At 26.7% G+C, this 21524-nt stretch overlaps 1 protein-coding gene across 2 annotated transcripts in view; it reads right to left on the bottom strand.

The window, feature by feature from the left end:
* Positions 1-1620: 1620 nt before the first annotated feature.
* Positions 1621-21524, bottom strand: part of LOC111629487 (rho GTPase-activating protein 6-like) — a 33650-nt gene continuing 13746 nt past the window's right edge. Inside the window, exons 1-3 of one of the 2 annotated variants that reach the window (XM_023373402.1) lie at positions 12709-13142; positions 2016-2172; positions 1621-1911 (exon numbers count right to left, since the gene is read on the bottom strand). In XM_023373402.1, the coding sequence (XP_023229170.1) occupies positions 1727-1911; positions 2016-2172; positions 12709-13014 (648 nt within the window). In that variant the 5' untranslated portion in view covers positions 13015-13142 and the 3' untranslated portion in view covers positions 1621-1726. Of the gene's footprint in view, positions 1912-2015; positions 2173-12708; positions 13143-21524 lie in introns of those variants that run through there. The other variant, XM_023373403.1, reaches the window with a different exon arrangement.

The following is a 21524-nucleotide window of genomic DNA, read 5'->3' as shown; positions in this document are numbered from 1 at the left end:
TGTTTAGAGTTCTCTGTAAAAAGAAGTATCGGACAACTCTCAACTAAATTTGGCTTTCGATTTTCGGAGAAAAAATTTTACAGCCAAGGAAAATTTTGCACTGTTGTCCCTTTAATGTGCATATTGCATATGCTTTTCTAACAAATTTGGAGTGAAAATAAAGTCGAAAACATCCGAAATTAGCACCAAATTTCTTCCTACAAGTTGAATTTTGAAATAAAATTTTTTCCAAAAATCGAAACCGCATATTTAGGACAGCATATATAGGCACTAAATTTGGTTGATATTTGTCCAATAATTTTGTCTGCAGAGAGCTCTGAACACTTACTTTTTAATTATGATCATCCTATTGAATATATATCGAAACAAGCAAAGAATGAAAGGAAAAATAATAATAATAATAAAGTTGTCAAAACAAATTATTGTTTATATAGTTTGAAATGGGATAATGCTTCCCGGTACAATCAGTATCTTTCTTTACCGATTGTATCTGTCCTGTGTGATTCTAATAAGTGTAATTTGTCAGAAAGTAATTTTTATCATTTATTCAATTTACAAAATAGAGTATCTTACTACTCATTTCTCATGTTGATTATTACACATCTGTTATAACGTAACATCAATTTAAAATGTCCATAAAATGTGTTTTCTTTATATGATTTATATGAATATAACGATAATGTTTCCTTCCGATTTTAATAATAAATTTCTTTTGTCTTCGTCTTTTGTGGAAATGAAGATGAAAAATTTTTAAATGCCTTAATCAATCCTCACAAAAATATCCGTGTAAATTATGTTTAAAACACAAAGAAATAGACAAAAGCTTTTAAATCAAAGAAAAAATAACTTGAAGTGATAAAATTTATAAAGATATTTTCTACAGGAAAGATTCGTCATTGACATCCTTACTGATTCATTCTCTAACAAGAAATGCTTCAATAGAAGCAAATTTTGTATCGTAAAGTGACTTGATATAATCGAAAAAAAGCATAGAGTACATTATAAGAGAAATTCAAATATCGAAAAATAAAACATTTTATGTGCTTCAATCCTTGATATTTCAAAGAATATTACTGCTCTATTTGCTTGTGTTTAAAATTTATTATTATTATATTCTGCGTTATTTTAAATTACTTGTTTTTTCATTTTTGTCTTACTTTCTTTTGTCTATTATTTTTTTTTATTTTCTTGTTATTTTGTCTTAGTTTTTTTAACATATATAAAACTAATATTGTTAGTAATGTATAAAGAAAGCCTAATCATAAATTTTAACACATGGAGAGCATCGTGAAACGCAGGAAACTGGCCGACAAAAGCACCTAGCATAAATATAAAAAGTACAGATAGACAAAATTGAATATGTATATCCTAAACTAATCTTCAATTACTTTAATTTTTTAAAACACTTCAATACAATTAACAGATAAAGAAGATAACGTTAACAAATTATAGAAAAACCAATAGAAGAAATATTTTCATGAATTAAAATCAAAACATTCAATGAAACAAATGCTTTATTGCAACCTAATTAGTTTTACGTGTATTTTATAAACGTTGTTATAAATTTTACAATAAAAATATTTTTGTTAATGTTTAAAAGTCTGGGTTTTTAACTTGTATTCTGTCTAATAGACAGACTTAAATTGTCGAAGTTTGAAAAATAATAAAACGTTTTGTTTTATTGAGTACTGTTAATTTCGTTACCCATTCTAAAACAATACAATATTTATTTTGATAAATTTTTGTACAAGTGTGTAAATGTATCATACGTTCCTGCACATAATATACGTTTTGAAATACATTGCTTACCTTTCTCTTTTTTTTCTTTTCCTTCAAAAAAGCTTGTAGTAATTGATTTCTTAGTAAGTAACTTAGGCCTTCGTTTTGTTTTGTGATGAGAAATAGATTCCTCTAATTAAAATAAATACATAAAAATCATTTTACTAAATATTTATTATTTTATATATAAAGTGGTCGATAGTTAACTTGTGGGGAAAAAGTTCTGAATTATTTACCTTTCGGTACTTCAATCTTAAAACCGAGATTTAAAGATTTTAATTTATTTAGAGAAACTTGCTGTAAGGCCAATCTTTCGATTTCTGTTAAAGTTAAGACGTTAGTCGATGTCAATTTTACTTGATGACCAGTCGTAGTTTTCCAGCTGCAATTTCCCTACATAATAGAATATTAATACAGTAATATGAAATATTCCTATTAATATCAGTCTTTTAAATATATATTTATTCTGAAATCTTAAAATACAATATTTTTTTTTGTTTTAAAATAATAATATTAAGATATATTCATTAATTAACATCGGTAGTTTATTAATTCGAATGTTCAAAAATGCAAAGTTTGAGATAGAAAACGTCTTATAATTATTTTTAGAGTAAGTTATAAACTAACTTTCGGTATAATTGCGCTATATTACTATTACTTAGAATTATAAAATTAAAATAAAGCATGACAAAGTATCAAAATTAGCGAATATGTAAATATAAATTACTGTTAAGAAATTACGTTTTAGTTAATATTTTATATTTATATATCCGCGAATTTTTTCGACGACAATTTCTACGATTTATTGGAATATATTTCTCGAGAAATGAGAATCGCATAGAAGCATTTTCTAATAAGAGTGAGTTATTTCTGTCGAATGAATAAGTTTCGAGGAAAGTAATACAAGATGGAAATAACTATCATCAAAGCAATCGTTCTCTGCATTATTCGAACGTGTAGCGATCGAAGTAGATTAACTGCAAAGACTTCTCTCCTTTACACAATATGCTAATTCCGAATAAAGTAGGATTTAGGATACATATATTTGAAGCCAAAGGAAAGTTTTAGAGGTTTTCTCTAATAAAATATTTCGTTTTTTCTTTCACTAAAATGCTAATTTTAGCTTTATCTTGGGCAGTTTTATTATAAATTACAACTAAACTTGAGTTTTTCTAAAGAAGAAATTCTAATTATATATAAAATATTATAAGTTTTGGTATACGATATTTTGAAAAATTAAGTGCCAATTAGCAAATACTGTTACTATACTAGCATTTCTGGACTTGGGATACGCGAATAATTAATTGAATACATTATTAGTAATAAATCCACGTTATACTGTTTTGGAATATATAAAATTTTCCTTTTTCATGAAAGAAGTAAGTGGACTGGAAAATTTGGAAACCTCTGCATTACACTATACGACGTTACTATAGCACAAAATCCGGTTTCGTCATCTCCATACTTTGTGTATTACAGAAAGTATAAGTAAACTAGTATAAACTGTTGTGTGACAAAAATAAAAACTATTTATCTCAAAAATGAAGAAAAACAAACAAAGAATAATCTAGAATGTTAGATATATTGTTTTAAATCATATAAAAAAATAAAAATAATGAATGTCATCAGAGATTATATAATATGCCTATTATAAATTAGAAATGGCACGATCAAGCCGTTAATAACTTCCGTTTCCGGTACTGAACTGTTCGGAAAATCAATATGTCTGATCATACAAATATAACAAGTTCTTGAAGTTAAAACTCAAGTTATTTAAAGTTGTTCAAGTAACTTGATATGTATGTAGTAACCAGATATATGTAATCATCACTTTAAAATTAAAACTCGCCATTGATATTTTACGAAAAGAATATCCTCTTTTTTATATATCGAACCTTATGGGAAACAAATGGTTTTTAAAAGTATTTTCTTTTTAAGCATTCGGTCTCTGCACAAAAGATTTTGGCGAAGAATGAAAGAATGTTACGGATTAAAACGTTATTTTTAAAGCAAACGAATAATCTTAGTGCTGTAAAATAATCTAACATACAGAAACAAACGCACTAAATCGAAATTACTTAATGTGTAGAAAGTAATAAAACGAATGTGACTGACGAAAGCGAAGGATGAATGGAGGATATGAAACGTTTTATAACTCATATTTGAGGTAAACGACCCTCACAGGAAGTATAAATGCAGTTTCCCGCGACATGCGAAACCTTGGCAGCGCCTCGTAAAACTAATTTAAAATGTCACTGTTCCTATTTACAAATCCATTTTTTAATATTCTTTTTGAAATATGAGCCGAGCCGAAAGCGAATAAGAGTGACGATATGTGTCGACGGTACTCGATTCGACAGTTATGCACAAATAATTACCTCTTAATTCGACGAAAACGTGCGTAAGCGAATAGACAACCGAACTGGCGATTTATTTTGCTTCGATGCATATTTGACAACATTATATATATAGAGACTATGTCGGTGCCTTTGTTGTTATTTAGGTTTGGTGAGTCAGCTGGAGTACGAAGGAGAAACAAATACGAATTTTCTCGTGATATTTTTGCCTTCTTTTACTCATTAATCTGATATTTATAACTTTTAAAAATATTATTAAATATTTTTAGTGTTTGCTCGATAAAATCGATGAACTTCTTGTTCTAATTACCAGGTTCATATCCCTCACACCGAAACAAGTAAAATTAAGAGTAAGGTTCGCCTAAATAGGGAAATATATTAATAAGATAAATTCATAAATTCTCCAGAAACTCTATCTTATGTCACTTCTACAGAGTATCGTCTGACTTCCGCTACTAATTAGCTGACGAGGCAAATGCGTCAGGTGAATCTAGAGAAAAGTAGAGTGTGACTAAATGGGCGGGGGATGTAGCAGTGATCGCGACCTAATTTTGTCGCCTTGTTTCGACCCTGTGTATATTTTGTAACAAGCCAATCTATCACTCGTGCCAAAAATACACTATTACCGACGAAGGATAATTAAAATACTGTACACTTCGTCATTCGGACATTAATTGGATATTTTGACAATTTTAGAATTTCTAAGAGTTTTGAAATTTTTTCTATGATAAAATAATGAATCTTTCATAAAAATTTTGTAAAATCTTTTTAAGGAATAAGTCGAAACTCCAAAAACACTACAAACTGTTATAAAATTGATTTATTGTCAATTGTATGCAATAACAGTTTCATTGGATTAAACTTTTATTTTTCCATAATTTAAAAAAACGTCGGAAATTTTATTAAAACATATTTTGAAGTGTTTTTGGACTAGTTTGAGTGAACATCCGTAATTGCCTATTACATCTATCGCGATTAAATTGTGGCTTATCAAATAAAAAATAATATTATTTTTAAAGATTTATTTTTAAAATTTATAATGTGTGAGGGGACTTTAAAACATTAATATTTTTAAACCTTTAACAATTTTAATATTTTTACTATCTTTTCAAAGTAGTTATTCTTCGCTTTTGGAATTATATTGTTGTTATAAAACTCATTTATGATATAATTCGTTACTTTAAGCATACCATATTAATAACGCGTATTGCTTGAATTACAATAGGATTTTTGATTATATAAAAAATAGTACTATATCTACTACTTAATTTACGTTATTTATATACGACATTATTCAATGTAAATTGTCTTTTATATAACATAAATTAAAAAATAGAGTCATTGTATATTGTATACGTCTGTCAATGAACTATTTGATACATTTCTTTAAAAATAAACTCAGGTGAGATCGGAAAAGGTTACGTTCAAATTTGATTTCAATGCCGAATGGCCATATTCGTTATTAATAAAAGAAAAGCAATCATGATAAGATAAATGACGATATAACAAAAAAGTTATAAAAAAAGTATGTCAATTGTTATTAAAATATGTGAAATTCGACACTATACTGTAATTTTAAAAATCAAACTGCCATGTTCAGGAAACCAAAATTATTTTTTATTACATTTTCAACCATTCTGTGGCTATCTTCAACTTAAGAAACTACAAACTTGATATGTAGAAGGTAAATTTAAAATTGATCTGTTAAACTAAAAGTAGTTGTCATTAAACATAAATTAAAACAAAAAAATTATATAATTTTTTAAAATTTAACTCTTAATAAAAATATTATTATAGAATTGAGAAAATTAACTATAATACAAAATGGTCTTGTTTTTACGCATGTCAGCAGGTGCCGCGTAAAACGAAAGTAAGTGCAAATTAGTGCTCCACCCAAGTAGTCCCAAATGATTGTCTAGACACCTGCAACTATTTACAATTAACAGAAAACGTTAAAATTTGTTAAAAGTATGCAGAACAAAATTATAGTGCAAAAAACCAGCAGCATTCTGAACGCCATTCATTGTTCTAGAGTCAGAAGCTAGAGAAGCTTCTTTTGCTGACTTAAGAATCAATTTAAGGCCATATATCAAAAGTTAGAGTTAGAAGTTAACCAATAAGCATTCATAGACTAAAAGTAAAGTAAATGGTTAACTATTCTTGATTTTCAGATATGAATACGGATTAATGGCACTAACAGTGGGTTAACCTAATCATTCATCATTCGCAGAAACAAAATTTACATATTAATCTCGCGTATAACAAGATCTTACTGTGTATGTTTACTTGAAAATAATTATAATAAAACTAGATCTAAGCATATGATTTAAAAGTTAGTCTCTACAAATTCGTTTCGTAATCAATTATAAGATAAGTTGAAAATGTATTAGAAAACTAAAGATATTTGATTATTCTAACTTTTTAACTTTAATATATTTTCACTATCTGCTTGTTTTATTAGCTATGAAAAAGGAAAATACTCTACAGGTATTATGTAAACAAGAAGAAACCAGAGAGATGACATTGAAAGATGATTGTTTACTGTCACAAATAACAATTCAATTTGTTATTGAAAATTAGTTATAACTGATAATTTTTTGAATTTATTTAATTACTTAAAGTGTCAAGTTATTCATAATACTCTAACATTTCCAAAAGTTTTTTATATTTGGGGATGTAAAATATTATGAATAATAAAATGGTGCATTATCTTTATATCTTTTTAAGCAAAAAGTTAAAAACTATCTGTTTCGTTATTTTGCTTATGAATAGTAATTATATGATAGAAATTTCATTTATTGTTAATTTTTATAAAAACTTATTAAACATTAAACAAATTTCAATATTAATGATTTTTAATATTAATGATATTAATAATGATTTTATTAAATTATAATGTAGCTTATGATTAATTTGAAATCTCGGTATGGGTCAATGAGAATGATGGAATTAACTCGTCCGTTGGGAAAAACTGGAAATATTTTTAACATTCAGATATTTTATGATTTAGGAAACGGAAAATTTTCGATATTTGTTACCAAATGTACCCAATACACTTATAAAACTTATTCATAAAATAAATTATGTAAATTCTAAAATATTCATCGAAACAGCAGAACTTTTAGGAGATTGAAAATAAAATTTCTATGATTTATCGAAGTATTAAAACAGAAGAGGAAACATAAACGCTTAAAGTTGGCGCCGGGATGGCGTATTGATGACGTCAAAGGAAACGGATGTTTTAAGATTCTATTAAACTGTTCTTTACAGATTATCTGTATACATACATACACACATATATATACATATATAAAGTTAATATTTTCGTAATATTTAACATGTCAAAGCGGATTCTTCAAAATTTTCGAACTCTATTCGAATGACACTTTATTTTCATTTATTTTATTAGATATAGTATGAAATTATCATTAAAACAATTAAAGATTATAGAGTAAATGTTGTTATAAAAACTGAAAACAACAAATCTACTAACAACCATATAAAATATCAACTGTATGAATCATTTAGGTGAAATCGTCGATGACGTAATTCTGCTGCTACAGCAGGATTATATATTCGCTTCTATTTTCTAAACAGCTTAGAGTGTTTGTTAGGTAATCAAAAAACGGAGATAAATTTTCATTATAAGAGCCTAGTTCGATTCTCGTAAGAATTTTAAATTTTATTCTTTTTCGTAAGTAAAAAGATTCGAAATGACAGAAGTTAATTAAGAACGAAATAAAGTCAAAACAAGTTTTTGTTTAAACAAAATCATGGGACATAAAAAGTATAAAATTTTTATTTCTATCTCAAGACAACTTAGTAACTCCCAGCATTAAACTATTAAATGCATTTAAAATACATTATCAACCTTTAAAGACTAAAATACAAACAAAATAATAATAAATTGAAATAATTAAAATCTTTTACATAAGAGTGTAAACTTCAAATAAATTTCTATAAATAATTCTAATAGTCATTTGGAAGGATTTAATGTATTGCAATAAAGATATCCTAATTCATAGAACACATCAAAAAATGCTTTATTTCCTGGAAATACATTGGAGATTATTTTTTACGTAAAGAATAGACAAGATCGCAGCCACACTTATCTACTCTTCTCGTACTGACGTGGTTTGGTTTTATTCGCGTACGGCAATGCGACACATGGGCAATCCTCCGAGGGGAGAGGAAATGACTCTCGGGAGGTCTATTATGGGAAACTGGCCCTTATTTTGGTTTTACTAACTTAAGGAAAATATGGAAAACTCCACGTGACCAGCCCGTTGGCCAGGCGTGAACCCACGATTAGTGTTCAGTGATTTTATTCACTTAGTCACTTTCCATTCGAAAATTTACAGAATAATTTCAAGTCGTTCTTGTGATATCACCAGGGCCGTTTTAAGAATTTTCAGCCCAATTTATTTACAGGAATTATAAAGGCACAGATGTAGAATAAAAATATTAGTAAGGAACAGTGAGATGAAGCCCTAAAGATGGCGAGACTTCCCGGCCCAGCCCGGGTATGTTCAAGCGTTAATGCGGCCCTGAATAGTATTAAGAAGTTTTAACATTAAATACCATCACAACAGAAATACTGTACAGAAAAAGTATTGCTAATGTGTTAAGATAAATATTTTTGTGTATAAATAAGCAAGCGCTTCGAAGATCAGATTTTGGTATATCAGAAGTTACTTTTTAAAAGCAAAATGCACGATATAGGCCTAATACTTTCCCAAATAGCTTACTGGCTAAGATTTTTAAGATTTGGTGGTGATTGTTGCTAACATTTTTTTTTTCCATAATAATTAAAAATAATTACAATTGTTTTCTTGGTTATAAACAAAATTTACACAAATTTTTCTGCAGTTTTCGGCTACATATATTTGAAAACTAAGAATGATACAGAAACTAGACTAATTAGGCTTTTTCCTTCTTTTTCATTTTTAACTCTTTCCACCCTATCGACACTAACAGGGCCTTTTTAAACAAACTCAGCGTGAGTTCGGCCATATCTATTGTGAAAATGGTTGGGTGGTGAGAGACGGGGCCATCCCTCGCATATACGGAACAGACCATCCCCGAAAAATTTTTGAGGTTCTCTCGAATTCAATCTCGGGAATCAGCCAGTCCATGAATTAGGTCATGCTTTCTAACATTTATCAACTAGTCTCAAAGCTTGAAAATTAATCAAATATGAAATTTAAACTATAACATTTATTTACGTTAACTTCAAACTATAAAATTTATTAAATTTTTTACTAAATTTAAATAAACTATTTAACAACTTTTGTGTTTGAAATGATACAAGATCTTTTATATGATGTAAAATTTCATTGGGCAAATACTGTGTTAAAAACCTTTCGATATTTAAAATTAAAAATTAATTATTATATTAAATTATTAATTAAAATTAGATTAATGCATCGTAAATTATCATTATTACGATTCGGGATGTAGTTTCAAATTGTACTTTTGAAAGTATTTCTAAATTTTTTGTAACTCTGCTTACTACTACATCGAACAAGATTTTGTTAAATAATAATAATTAAACCATTTTCAGTTAGAAGACAAAGTTTTAATATTTAGATTTTTAATTGCTGAGGTAAAAACATTTTCTACATAAATAACTTAGTAAGCTATTTTTTGCAAATTCTTAAGTTACACAAAAATTTGCAGATAAAAAATATTTAATGATGTTTCTTTAGGAATAATTAAGACTTAAACACTGAAACAGAAGTTGATTCTAATGTTTTTGAATAAATTTCAATATACAGTTTAGTATTTATAAGTTTATTCTACTTCAAATTTTTATAGTAACTATTACTATTAAAGAATCTTAATTTCTTCAGGACATTGGCATTCTTTTTTCAAATGTTTATCTAGTTTTAGATATATGATTATTTCAAACACCCTATTGGTCATGGTACAATTACACAGGTCTGCAAAAATTTTTTTCCAGCTGCATGGAATATTTTTGCTGAATTATATGTTTTAAAGATTGGAGATTCTAAAAATAACTTCCGTTACATCCCATCACGTAAAGGTTTTTTGCAAAATAAAAACAAATTTTTGATAAAAACTCTTATTTATTACAATGAACTAAATATATTATATTTTCTTACAACTAATCAACAAATTGTTTCTGATATTTATACACAATTTTAGGTCTACTGTTTTTTCTTATGACACATTTTCTTCTTCTTTTTGATACTTCTCCAAACTCGTTTCCGATTTCCTTCTCTGGTTTCTCAATTGAGCATCCAACAGTAGTCAGCCAGCATATTGACATCCCATTTTCCTTGGTAACGTCTCTCGATATCAGGGACATCCTGGTGAAATCTTTCACCCTGTTCTTATTGTAGGCTCCCAAGTTTTCTGGAAAATAGTTAATATGGGAGTGTAAGAAATGAACTTTTAAGTTCATTTTGCATCCTTGAGCTTCATACGCTGCTGCCAGCATGCGTTGTACAATGGTTTTGTAGTCAGGGTCCTTAATATTTTCCAAAAACTTATGCACTACATTCTTGAAAGAGTCCCATACTTCTTTTTCCTTTTCTCCCATTGCTTCCAAAAATCTGCTTTGTCTTGATCTCCAAGTTTCAATTTGAAATACGCTAATTCAACTTTCTTCGCATTTTCATCTATGTTTCTTCGTTGACTTTTCACTGTGTATTCACCACAAACATAACAGAAGCTGTCGGGAGAAATTACACACCCTCTGGGAGCCATATTCCAGAAATAAAAATACAAGCACAGTAGCGTTCGAATGCTGGATATAAACTGTGTGTGGCATTAGATGGCCAGCGAGATACTGAACTTATTTAGCTTGTTGAAACATGATCTAATCCAACAGCAAGTTGTTTATATTTATTCCTACTATCCTAGATAACATGTCAAAACATGCTCAACCTCACCAATAATATTACTCACTAACAACTTTTAACCTGTTCTATACAATCATGCGACCTTCCTCCTAATGCTAAAACTATTAATACTTAACCCACTTCCCCCTACCACTACTCTCTTCAACCATCAACATTTTTATTTATTTATTACCAAGTCCAGCTATAATTGATAGAACTAATGTGAGAAGTCTTCGTTTTAAGGCCATTTTTTAAATAATAAAAAAAAAAATACTAAATTTTAAGTTAACTAGGAATTTTACACTAAATACAAACAAAAACTTGAGTGTAACAAAAAAAATTGACGAGATGGAATTTTTTGGTTTTTTTTTTCGTTTTTACCAAGTTGAAATCTGTAAGAAAATGTATAAAAATCCTATGCAGTTTTTTACTTGCAGACCTGTGTTATTAGAAGCATACTAACAGTTTTAAGTAAAGCCATTCTCAGTGAAACGTTAAATGAAGCAGTATCATTCTAACTGTAAATTATGTTTAGATCTTTAGGGCTAATTTATTAAATAAGTTCGAAAGTAATTATTCTACTTTTTACGTAGCATTTTACTTTAAAAATAATGTATATTGCAAAAAAATTGAAGTACTGTATATCAATTATTAAGTTCAAATAAAATTCAGGTATACTTTTTGTGATTAGATATTTTTTAAACTTTTAGATTATGGCCATTTTACAATTTTTTACGATATTTTTACGATATCATTAATACTATCTACAAAAATAATTGATTATTATTCAAACAGAGTTATGGAATTGAAATTCTGCTCTGTAAAAAATTATGATGATAAAAATTAAACCAATAAAACATTACTACCATTGCTCTGTAAATACTGTAATAACACGTAACTTACATGATCAGCTGACAACTTTTTGTTCTGAAACATTTTTACATAGAAAAACAGATATCTTAGCAGTACGATGTTGAATTTATAGGAAAACATAAAGAAAATTATAAAAATAGAAATTCTTATCAATTTTCCTACATTTTCGATTAGAAAAATTACCATTTTAAATTTTAAATATAATCAAAACATTGTATTTGCAACAGCCTGGATAGTATTAATTTACAGAATTCCCATGATGAAATATACAGTATTTCAAATATATAAATGTACTTTAGTTTTGTAATAGCTTTTGTAATAACTACTTGTTAACCCTTGTAACATTGTAAAAATAAAATTAACTGCAAAGATTAATTGATCTTTACAGTTAGTTTTAAAATATTTAAAAATCAATCATGAAAAATGCATTTCAATAAAAATCTTTCATTTAATATTAAAATGATTATGTTATTCAGACATGTAATTTTTCTAAACTTGTAAAATAATGCGTTTAAGTATTTGTTTTCGAATCTCCGATCATAAAGACTTAATAAAGTGGATATGAAATTAACTAAATTTTATGTGTATGATATATAATATAAATACAACTGTAAAACCAAATACTTTTATGAAAATATATGTGTTCGTCGTCCCTGAATCACACTTATAGTAGAAACTAATTAATATTTCAATATCACTTATAATATAGGTTCACTTTTAAAGAACCGGTAAATCTAGAATTATAATTTATTGTATATTATTCAAATTGTCAATTTAATTGTCAGTCAAACAGCCAATCTGCATTTCAAGAAAATAATTCGAAAGTAACTTACCTCGGGTGTCCAGGAACAAATGTTACTTGCAGCAATTCTTGATTGAGATTTAGCTCGACTCTTCCAAAGACGTTTAGGTATGCTAACTAATCTGCTAGTAGAACTTGACGCCAGGATTTTATTCTGATGCATTCCTGGACCTGAAAGCATAGGGAGAAACACATCATCATCATCTTCCATACTATTCGGTCTCTGAGAACACGGAAAGGAAGAAGGTGTCGAAAGCCTTCTATAATATCCCATTATATGATTTTCTTCGGTTTCATGTCTACGTAACAATAACTGAGGTGCGAAACATCTGTTCATGGTTTTATCATAATAAAGAAACTACAGGAACCTCGATTATAATTTAAACTAAGTTTTGCTTATGTTCAGAAATAATTCGAAGGAAATGACGTATATCCGTATCCTGGAAACGGAGCTTGGTTTCTAACGGATCTCTAAATTCTAGGAGAAAGTTCTGTTTTATTTAGTGATATTCAATTTTCAACATATAATATTTAAACGTAAACTGTTGCATTTAAATAATGTATATTAAAAATTGAATGTCGCTAAATAAAATAAAGCTTTTTATACTTTAACATTACAAATATAATAATTATATATAAATCGAAATATGTTTTCCTAAGTTAATACAAATACTGCTATATATACAGTAAGCTATATCGGTATTTGAATCAACTTAAGAAAACATATTCCAATTAATCTTTTTGTGGATATTTAATCAATTAAAAGATAAGAAATATACATTAAAGTTATTATGGAATTATAATCTTATAATGGAATTAAATTATGAATCTGAATTGAATATGAGATAAAATCCTTTCATATTAAATACTCTAATTTTCATTTATTAACACTATGAAAAAATATTAAAATTTCCGTGTAAAATTTAATATGAAAATATAACATATGAAAAAATAAAAACAAATAAATATGATTTGGTATTTTGAAAAAGTTATTTTTGTTTACATAACTAAAACTAACTCTTTTTTGTTATTGTAGTTTTTCTTTTTTTTATAATACAAAGAGTCTTAATTTACATGACAAGCTTCTCCCTATCATTCATCTGACACAAACTTTCTCATTTTTAAACATAATGAATAATCGAATGTTATAGCTTTAATTTTCAAATTTTCACTATAAAATCTTAAGATAATTTCCGATTACTTACATAAAATTTAATAAAGTTAAATAAAAACTTTATTAAATTTTAATTCTTCCATTTAAAATCCCTTTCTTAGTAGTTTTTTTTAAATTATATATTAATTTATAACTTTATGAAATAAAAATGTAAGTAGTAATATCATTTAGTAAGTTTAACAAATTACATCAATAATTTATAGTAAAATAAAAATAATTAATTATTTTAAATCAAAATTTTTTTAGATGTATCTAGAATAAATTCGAATAAAATTACAGTACTTAATTACATAACAAATGTATGATATAGTTAGACTTAGATTACTTTGTTTTAATGACTCTTCTAAAAACTGTTCATTATTCCCTAATTAAAAATTTATGCGTATAGAATAATATTTTTTGAGATTAGTAAATGCTCTTTTCATCACTTAATATTTTTATCATTGATATAAAAACGTATAACCTCAAACCGTTTAAATATTTTTTATTATATTGCTTTGAAGTCAGCATTTGTAGAAAAAATTAAATAAAAATTTTAAATTATTTATGAATTAACTTAAGAAGCATATTTTCTTATAATGAATCTATTACATTTAAAATTTTTCTCGCACTTTGATCATTTTAATCATTTTCCATGTTGATTTTTGGATCATAAAAGATACAAAACATTGCACTAATAGAAACAAATAGAAACAGATGAAATATTAATTAATTCATTTATAAAATTAAAGTCAGAAAATTAACAGGAAATTATTTTAAACAAAATTAATTATTAGATATTAATTTTTGCTATTATATAATGACTAATACATTTCTTTTAATTAATAGCTTAGTGTTATTATTGTATTTCAATGAAGAGTAGAAATAATATTATATATCTAATGCTATTCTATCTACAACACTTACGACTTCATTTGGTGTAATATAATCTAAATTTTTCTTTTATCTGACATCTGTGTCTTATTTTCTTTTACATACAGTATATTAAAATAAAAAATTATCTAAAATTAAAACATTTACGTATTATCAGTAAAACTTCTCATTAATTATAGACTATCCTTATAATTTAAACATTAAATTTTATTTATCCTATTTTTTCAATCACAGATCTTATCATACAACGTAACTTATAGATCATCGATTAGAATTTATAATTTATTTAAATTTTGAAGGAAACAAATTTACAATAAAATCTCTCTCTCTCATAGATTTTTGTATGACCTTAGTTTTTATTATTTTAACGAGTTTTTATTAAGCGAAGTCAGCCTACGTCATATTTGATAAATGTCCAAAAAAGAAGAATACGGTGCGTGGGCAAGATGACACATAAATAATCATATTTTATGACACTTTTTCGGAACGTTCAACATATAGTAAGTTTAAATTTAGGGTGTTTTTATTCATATTATCTTTAATTCTTAAAAACTAAATAAGCTAAAATGATTTTTTTCTGTATTAACAAATTATGTTTGAATCATGAAAAACGGAATTCAAAATAAATATATTTCCCTTAAATATTAAAAAAATATATTATATTTTAAAAGTATTTTCGAGTTCAAAGTGCTCTGCTCAGTTTAAATCTGTATTGTATACACACGACATAACAATTTTTAATATTATGATGTATTTTCTAGAAAAATAATGTAATGTAAATTTTATTAAAATTTAATAACACGTGATTTTAATCATAATTAATAAATTATTTTTTTAACATTTTATTAAAATAAAAATACATAGAAGTCAATAATAAATTAATTTAAATGAACTAAAATAATGTATATTAATAGTTACGTTAGAAATAATATTAATTTAAACTTTAAAATAGTTTAAAGTTCGAAGTTAGATAAAGAACGGATTTTGACGTTTGATCGATGATCAATCTAGCAGTTTAAAGTAAAATATCTATGTTGTTTTAATAAACAAACAAAATTTAATATAATCCTTGAAATGTAAACAAGTACACTCAAACAAGGAAACCAACCCGGACAGGAAAAAAAAAGAAAAAGTGCAAGTTGAGTTAAAAATGATTTCGAGTTTAGATTCTTCGGAGATTTCTTTTACTTTTCATTAATATTTTTACAAAGCATTTGCATGTATCTGAATTAATTAATATTCTGATAAATTTCAAACTGGTTAATTGTCTAAATTATTAATATTTTACTTTTTATTTGAACACGACGAAAACTTAAATTTCATTTGTTGTATTAATTGTTTTTTAAACAACGAACAGAATCTAAAATATTTGTTTTAGAAATAAACGAATTATAAAAATTAAAATGTAAATAATTTGAAAAAAAACAAGAGAATTTACGCAATAATTATTTTCATATAACATCGAAAAAATAAGTGTATTAAATTTGATTTACAAATAATATTATGCTTGCATTTTAAAAATATAAGATTTATTAACTATTTAACAATTTTCGACTTCGTCTATAAAATTCTTTTGTTTGTTTGTTTAAAAATGATGAAAATACTCCAAAGAATACTCCAAAAACATTCAGAATGTATTCTTTCAGAATACATTCTGAATGATTTTTGGAGTAATAATATAAAATGTCATGCAATATATTTAATTAAATTTAGTAAATTTAAAATTATGTTTTTAAATTAACTTGACAAATTTCAAATATACTGTAGCTGTAACTTATAAACGATAATGATAATCCAAGAATATTATATCAAAACACCAATATCAATATATTGATGTTGGTATTTTGGTATAAGATTGAAAAAAAAAGTTATTCCGTTAACAACTGTGATCAATATCTGTCTTAACAAAATAATTTGTTTCAGGAAATGCATATACAGTATTGATGTAAGGTTTTTCAAATTTTTGGAGTTAATTTAATATATTTATAAATTATAATTTATTGATTAAAAATTCAAATGATACTCTTCTCATTTATTACCTTTTACGTTATTTGAAATTTTATATTTATATTTATTTAAGTTTTACTTTGATTGCATCCATACTTAAAGAATTATTTCAGTGATGAAATAAGTAAAGAATACTTTTGATATTACCAACTCCAGCATTTTTATTATCATAGATTGAAAAAAACTCCTTCTATTTCTAATAATGTCTTATTTAAGCACTCCTTTCTAATTAACGAGAATTTAATTAGTTATAATAAATGTTATATTCATGAATGATCAATTAGAAGTTTCCATTACAAATAATTATTTCTGAATAAAATTTAATTTAATGATTTGATTACCTTTTATTTCACGTAATTTAATTTTTTGATGAAAATTAAATTTTTATTGATCTGATATTTATGATCTGATATTATTCCTCTAACTTTTACCATAAAATACAAAATTTAAGGGAATATAATCGACCAAAGAAATGCATCAAACGGGAAAGAGATGTGAAAAATTCGAATAAATTACAACAAATTTAAATATATAATGTTTAATTTAATCCAAGTTTAACTGATTGAATTTTATATCTTTGTTTTATGAGTAAAGATTTATTTATTGAGAAAATGCAACGGAAAACAACACAAAGCTGATATTAAATGCTTATCTAAATCTAAATATTTATTATGGAAGCTATTTTATTTTGAATTTTAATAAAATATATTAGGAAAATATTCAGTTTTGAATAATGTAAGTATTTCTTCGTGACTTTATTGTGATTAAAAATTAAAACAGATCTCATCGATCATTAAAAGTTCTAATATGTCTGAAAATAAGAAACGATAATATCTCGTTTCATTAAATAGGCCTACATATAAGAATATTCGCTGTAAAGCTTTTCCTAAGATAATTACAAGGAAAAATTACAACGAGTTTATTTATTGTACTGTTTATAAAAAAGTATGAATTTTATGATAATCAACTTGAAAATTTATTTAAATTTTAATAGTTTTTTATGCTGGTTATCATAAAATTATTATATAAATTGTCAATTTATTATTTTATGAACTTTAATTCATTATATATATAGGCTACTTATATACACAATTATAATTCATAAAATAATAAATCATAAGTATAAATAATAAGAAAGTATTAAAAATTACAGATGATTGTCACAAGCTCAGTTTGCCAGACACAACTGGTTTTGCTAATTAGGTTGACAAAAAAATATATTAATGATATTTGAATTAAATATTTTTAAAATGACTTGAAGGCCAAATTTCTGTAAAAATGCCAATTCTTATGTACTTGATCCTACTTGCATAATTTTTCTGAGTATATAAACAAGTTTGTTGCTACTTAAGCTTAATTAATAGGATTATTTATGAGCTAAAATAAAAATGATTAAATTAAATTCCATCTAAAGATAGGTAATTAGACTGTCATCTTATATTAATATTAAGAATTGTAAATTAAATTAATATAGTTTAAAATAATCCAGTTGTTTAGGTTTAAGTTGATTAAAATCTGGAATTTGCGTAAATCTTTCTCTAATACTTCAAAAAAAAGTTAAAGTATAGTTTATTAAATATAAATTATTCTAATTATTTACTTATGAGTTACGTTAATCATATGTCAGAGATGTATGTTCGATATCAGGTGACTGAAATTAACCAATGAGATTTTTCAACACCACACCTAACATAAAAAATTTAGAATAACTGTTGAGTTATATTAAAATATCTTAAGCCGTTTCTATATCTATATATCACATTATTCATTAAATAAAAATAATTTCGCAATTATAGTATGTTTCTGAATTAAATACTCGTATATTCCTAAAATAAAAAAAACACCTCAAATATTATAAAATTATTATAATAGATTATTAAGCAGAGCTTTCAAAACAAGGGGTGTAATGATTTGTCGTGTATTGGGCCCGTAAAAATTTTTAATCAGCAATGATAATACATAATTACTATCCTTACTCTTGTGTGTAGATTACTGGACTCGGTATAAACCAGTACAAGGAAAAAGCATAATTACAGAAAAAGCTGTTAGTTTCTTTAGTGCTGTTTGTGTATTTATCTGCGTTTAAGAATTTCCTGATCCTGTGACATATGTTTAGTATTGCAACTTTTTGACGATGTGAGATTTCTGTAGACACTACTAGTTCTCAAGATAGTAAAATTGTTTTTAAAGAAGCGTGCCATTAATCAACTACCAGTAATTTAAGTAATCCAATTTTCAACAACATGAAGATGATGATGCAGAGTAGGGATGGCAAACATTTTTTAGTCTGCATGCAGCATAAAGTGAGCATAAATCTGTACTCTAATTTATGTGCTGTTGTGAAGCCGTAATATTTCTAGTCTTTAGTGTATGTCTAGAAGCATTACGGCAACAGTCTTTGTGGTATGATGTCTGTGGAAGAAAGGAAGATGGAAGCGCTACGCTTATCTTTACCAAATAAAAAGTCCTAAGAAAAAATTTGATTGTCATAATTTTTTACTTGGCGCAATTTTTCTACATCTCAAGTGTTTTTGTTTGATAGCAATTGCTTTCTGTTTAACGATTGTCTTATTACCTCGATATCCAAGATGATGACGTATTGTACAGTTCGGTCATCTACCGAACGCTTTTGATACGTCTTTAGTAAAATCGTCACAAAAAAAGTTTAATTTGCATAATAAATTGTTATTCTGGATATTATTTTAAATGAAAAATCATTCGTGTCGATGCAATCTTATCGATATAAGTATAAAATTAAGCAAAAAAAAAAAAAAAAACAAATAGCTTCTTAGGAACACCCGTACTTTGACCTATCGGCTCGGAAGTTTCGCGAGCACCTCATTAATAACGAGAAAGGCCCTTTATAGATAAACCAGAAATTTTACACACTACCTAAGATAACAAGTATCTTTCGAACGAGATATTCAGAATCAGCCTACTATAAGTGTTTGGAGGCGGAAAAATCGACCCCGAAAACTGGCAACTCTGATTCCTATATATATAGGCTACTACTCAGTTAGTCAGTTACTTTTTACTTGACGCTGAGTTACTGCCGCTACTCTTCATATATGCAATATCCATAAGCATAGGATTCTGTCGAATGCCTTTCTGTAATCTATGAATGCCACGCTTAGGTTTCTGTGTTATTTGTGTATTTGTCGTAGAATGACAGAAGCGATGAGTTATGGAGTACTTGTGAGGGTAATGTGAGTATCGGAACTCCCAATAGGCTTAGAAATAAAATTTAAATTAAAAAAACCTTCGTCATTAACAGAAAATCTAAACTTACATTTATTAATTAACAATTCAATATCAATCATTTCATTTCTTATCATGATAAAAAAAAACTAAATGCTGGTTATCAATCGCTTATACTATATGACTGGATTGTTCTAGAAAAAAGATCATAGTTCTGATATCGAATTTGTTCTCGAAGTTTCCGTCTAGATATATCGGGAACATTCTACAACATTTATCTGGCGGATATACAGTTTGAGACCCTCATTTATCAGCAGGAAGGGGTAAGAGACTCTTAGTCTATGACTAATTGTTCTTTGCCTCCCATATGGTCTCTACGACAGCATTTTTATCCTGTGTGAATGTTGTGTTGTTCTAACCTAAATGGTGATATATTTTTGTGATGCATGAATTAAGTATTCTATAGTGTAGAAAGACATGTGATTGGTCTGTATTGTGTAGTATCTTTCTTTAATGGTATCGTTTATGGATTCCATGTAAAAAATTTTGGCATGCCTTGTGGATTGTTGATTGTGTGTAAAATTTTTGGCTAGATCCTGGTGTAGAGATGTACATTTTTTTTTTTTTTTTTGTACTAGAAATTGCGAATGTTGTCCGCACCAAATTTATCCTAACTATGTTCTTTGTACTGCATTTTGAATGTTGTGTATGTTTACTTCGACACAAAATATGCATGATCGGTGTGTTGCAAATGTTTTCTTCTTTCTCTTTGATCCAAATTACTTCATTTTTACGTGTAGTTGGATGGATCAAAATGCAGGCGAGTGGTCTGAGAGTTGCTTTTCTGTTTCTTGTCATTGTGCTTTGATACGTAATCTGTAGAAAAATGTTTTCTTGTTGGTAAATAATTTATTTTATTGTTTTCGTAGCACACGACTTTTGCATTGTTTCAATCTATGCGACTTGCCTATTGTTTTTTATTTCAGGGTGTCAATATTCTGTACGTGAATATTATGTTGTCTGTGCTGTGTATGCGTTTTAATTGTTTGAATATTTTCCTAACTTCTCAAGTTTGGTATTATGTTGTTTTTAGTGTATTGTGTCAGCCTGCCTAGTTGTCTAATGTTACTTATTTGTGCTTCTAATCTTCTTTACTAGGCGGGCTTATAAAATTGTATGTGCTTTGACTGTGTCTGTTTTTGTGATTGTATTTTAAGACCATGATAGGTGTTGGTTATGATTTAATGTGTTTTGATAATTTGTGGGAATTTACTTAATGTAGTTTATCCCACACGTTCTGATGTATATATTTCGGATAATCGTGGTCTCTGTAGGTTCTATATCTATATATTTAATGAGTGTTTCTTCAAACAGATTTGTGCGTTAATTAATTCTCTGTCTATAGAGTCTCTGGCTATAATTGTCGCATTATTTTTTCATTAATGCATGTTATGATGTGCATGTTTTCATGAATTACTGCTGTTGAGATGTTGTCAATGAGTGTCTGACCGTCCGTATTTTGATGTACTGTATCTGTTGTACAATTTGCTTTGTTTTGTAACAGTGAGATGTGCGTAATTTTGTGTGAATCTGTT

The sequence above is a fragment of the Centruroides sculpturatus genome, unplaced genomic scaffold (assembly GCF_000671375.1).
Source record: "Centruroides sculpturatus isolate CEXI.00-Female unplaced genomic scaffold, Cexi_2.0 scaffold85, whole genome shotgun sequence".
Taxonomy (NCBI): domain Eukaryota; kingdom Metazoa; phylum Arthropoda; class Arachnida; order Scorpiones; family Buthidae; genus Centruroides; species Centruroides sculpturatus.
This window is presented reverse-complemented; position numbering and strand designations above follow the sequence as displayed.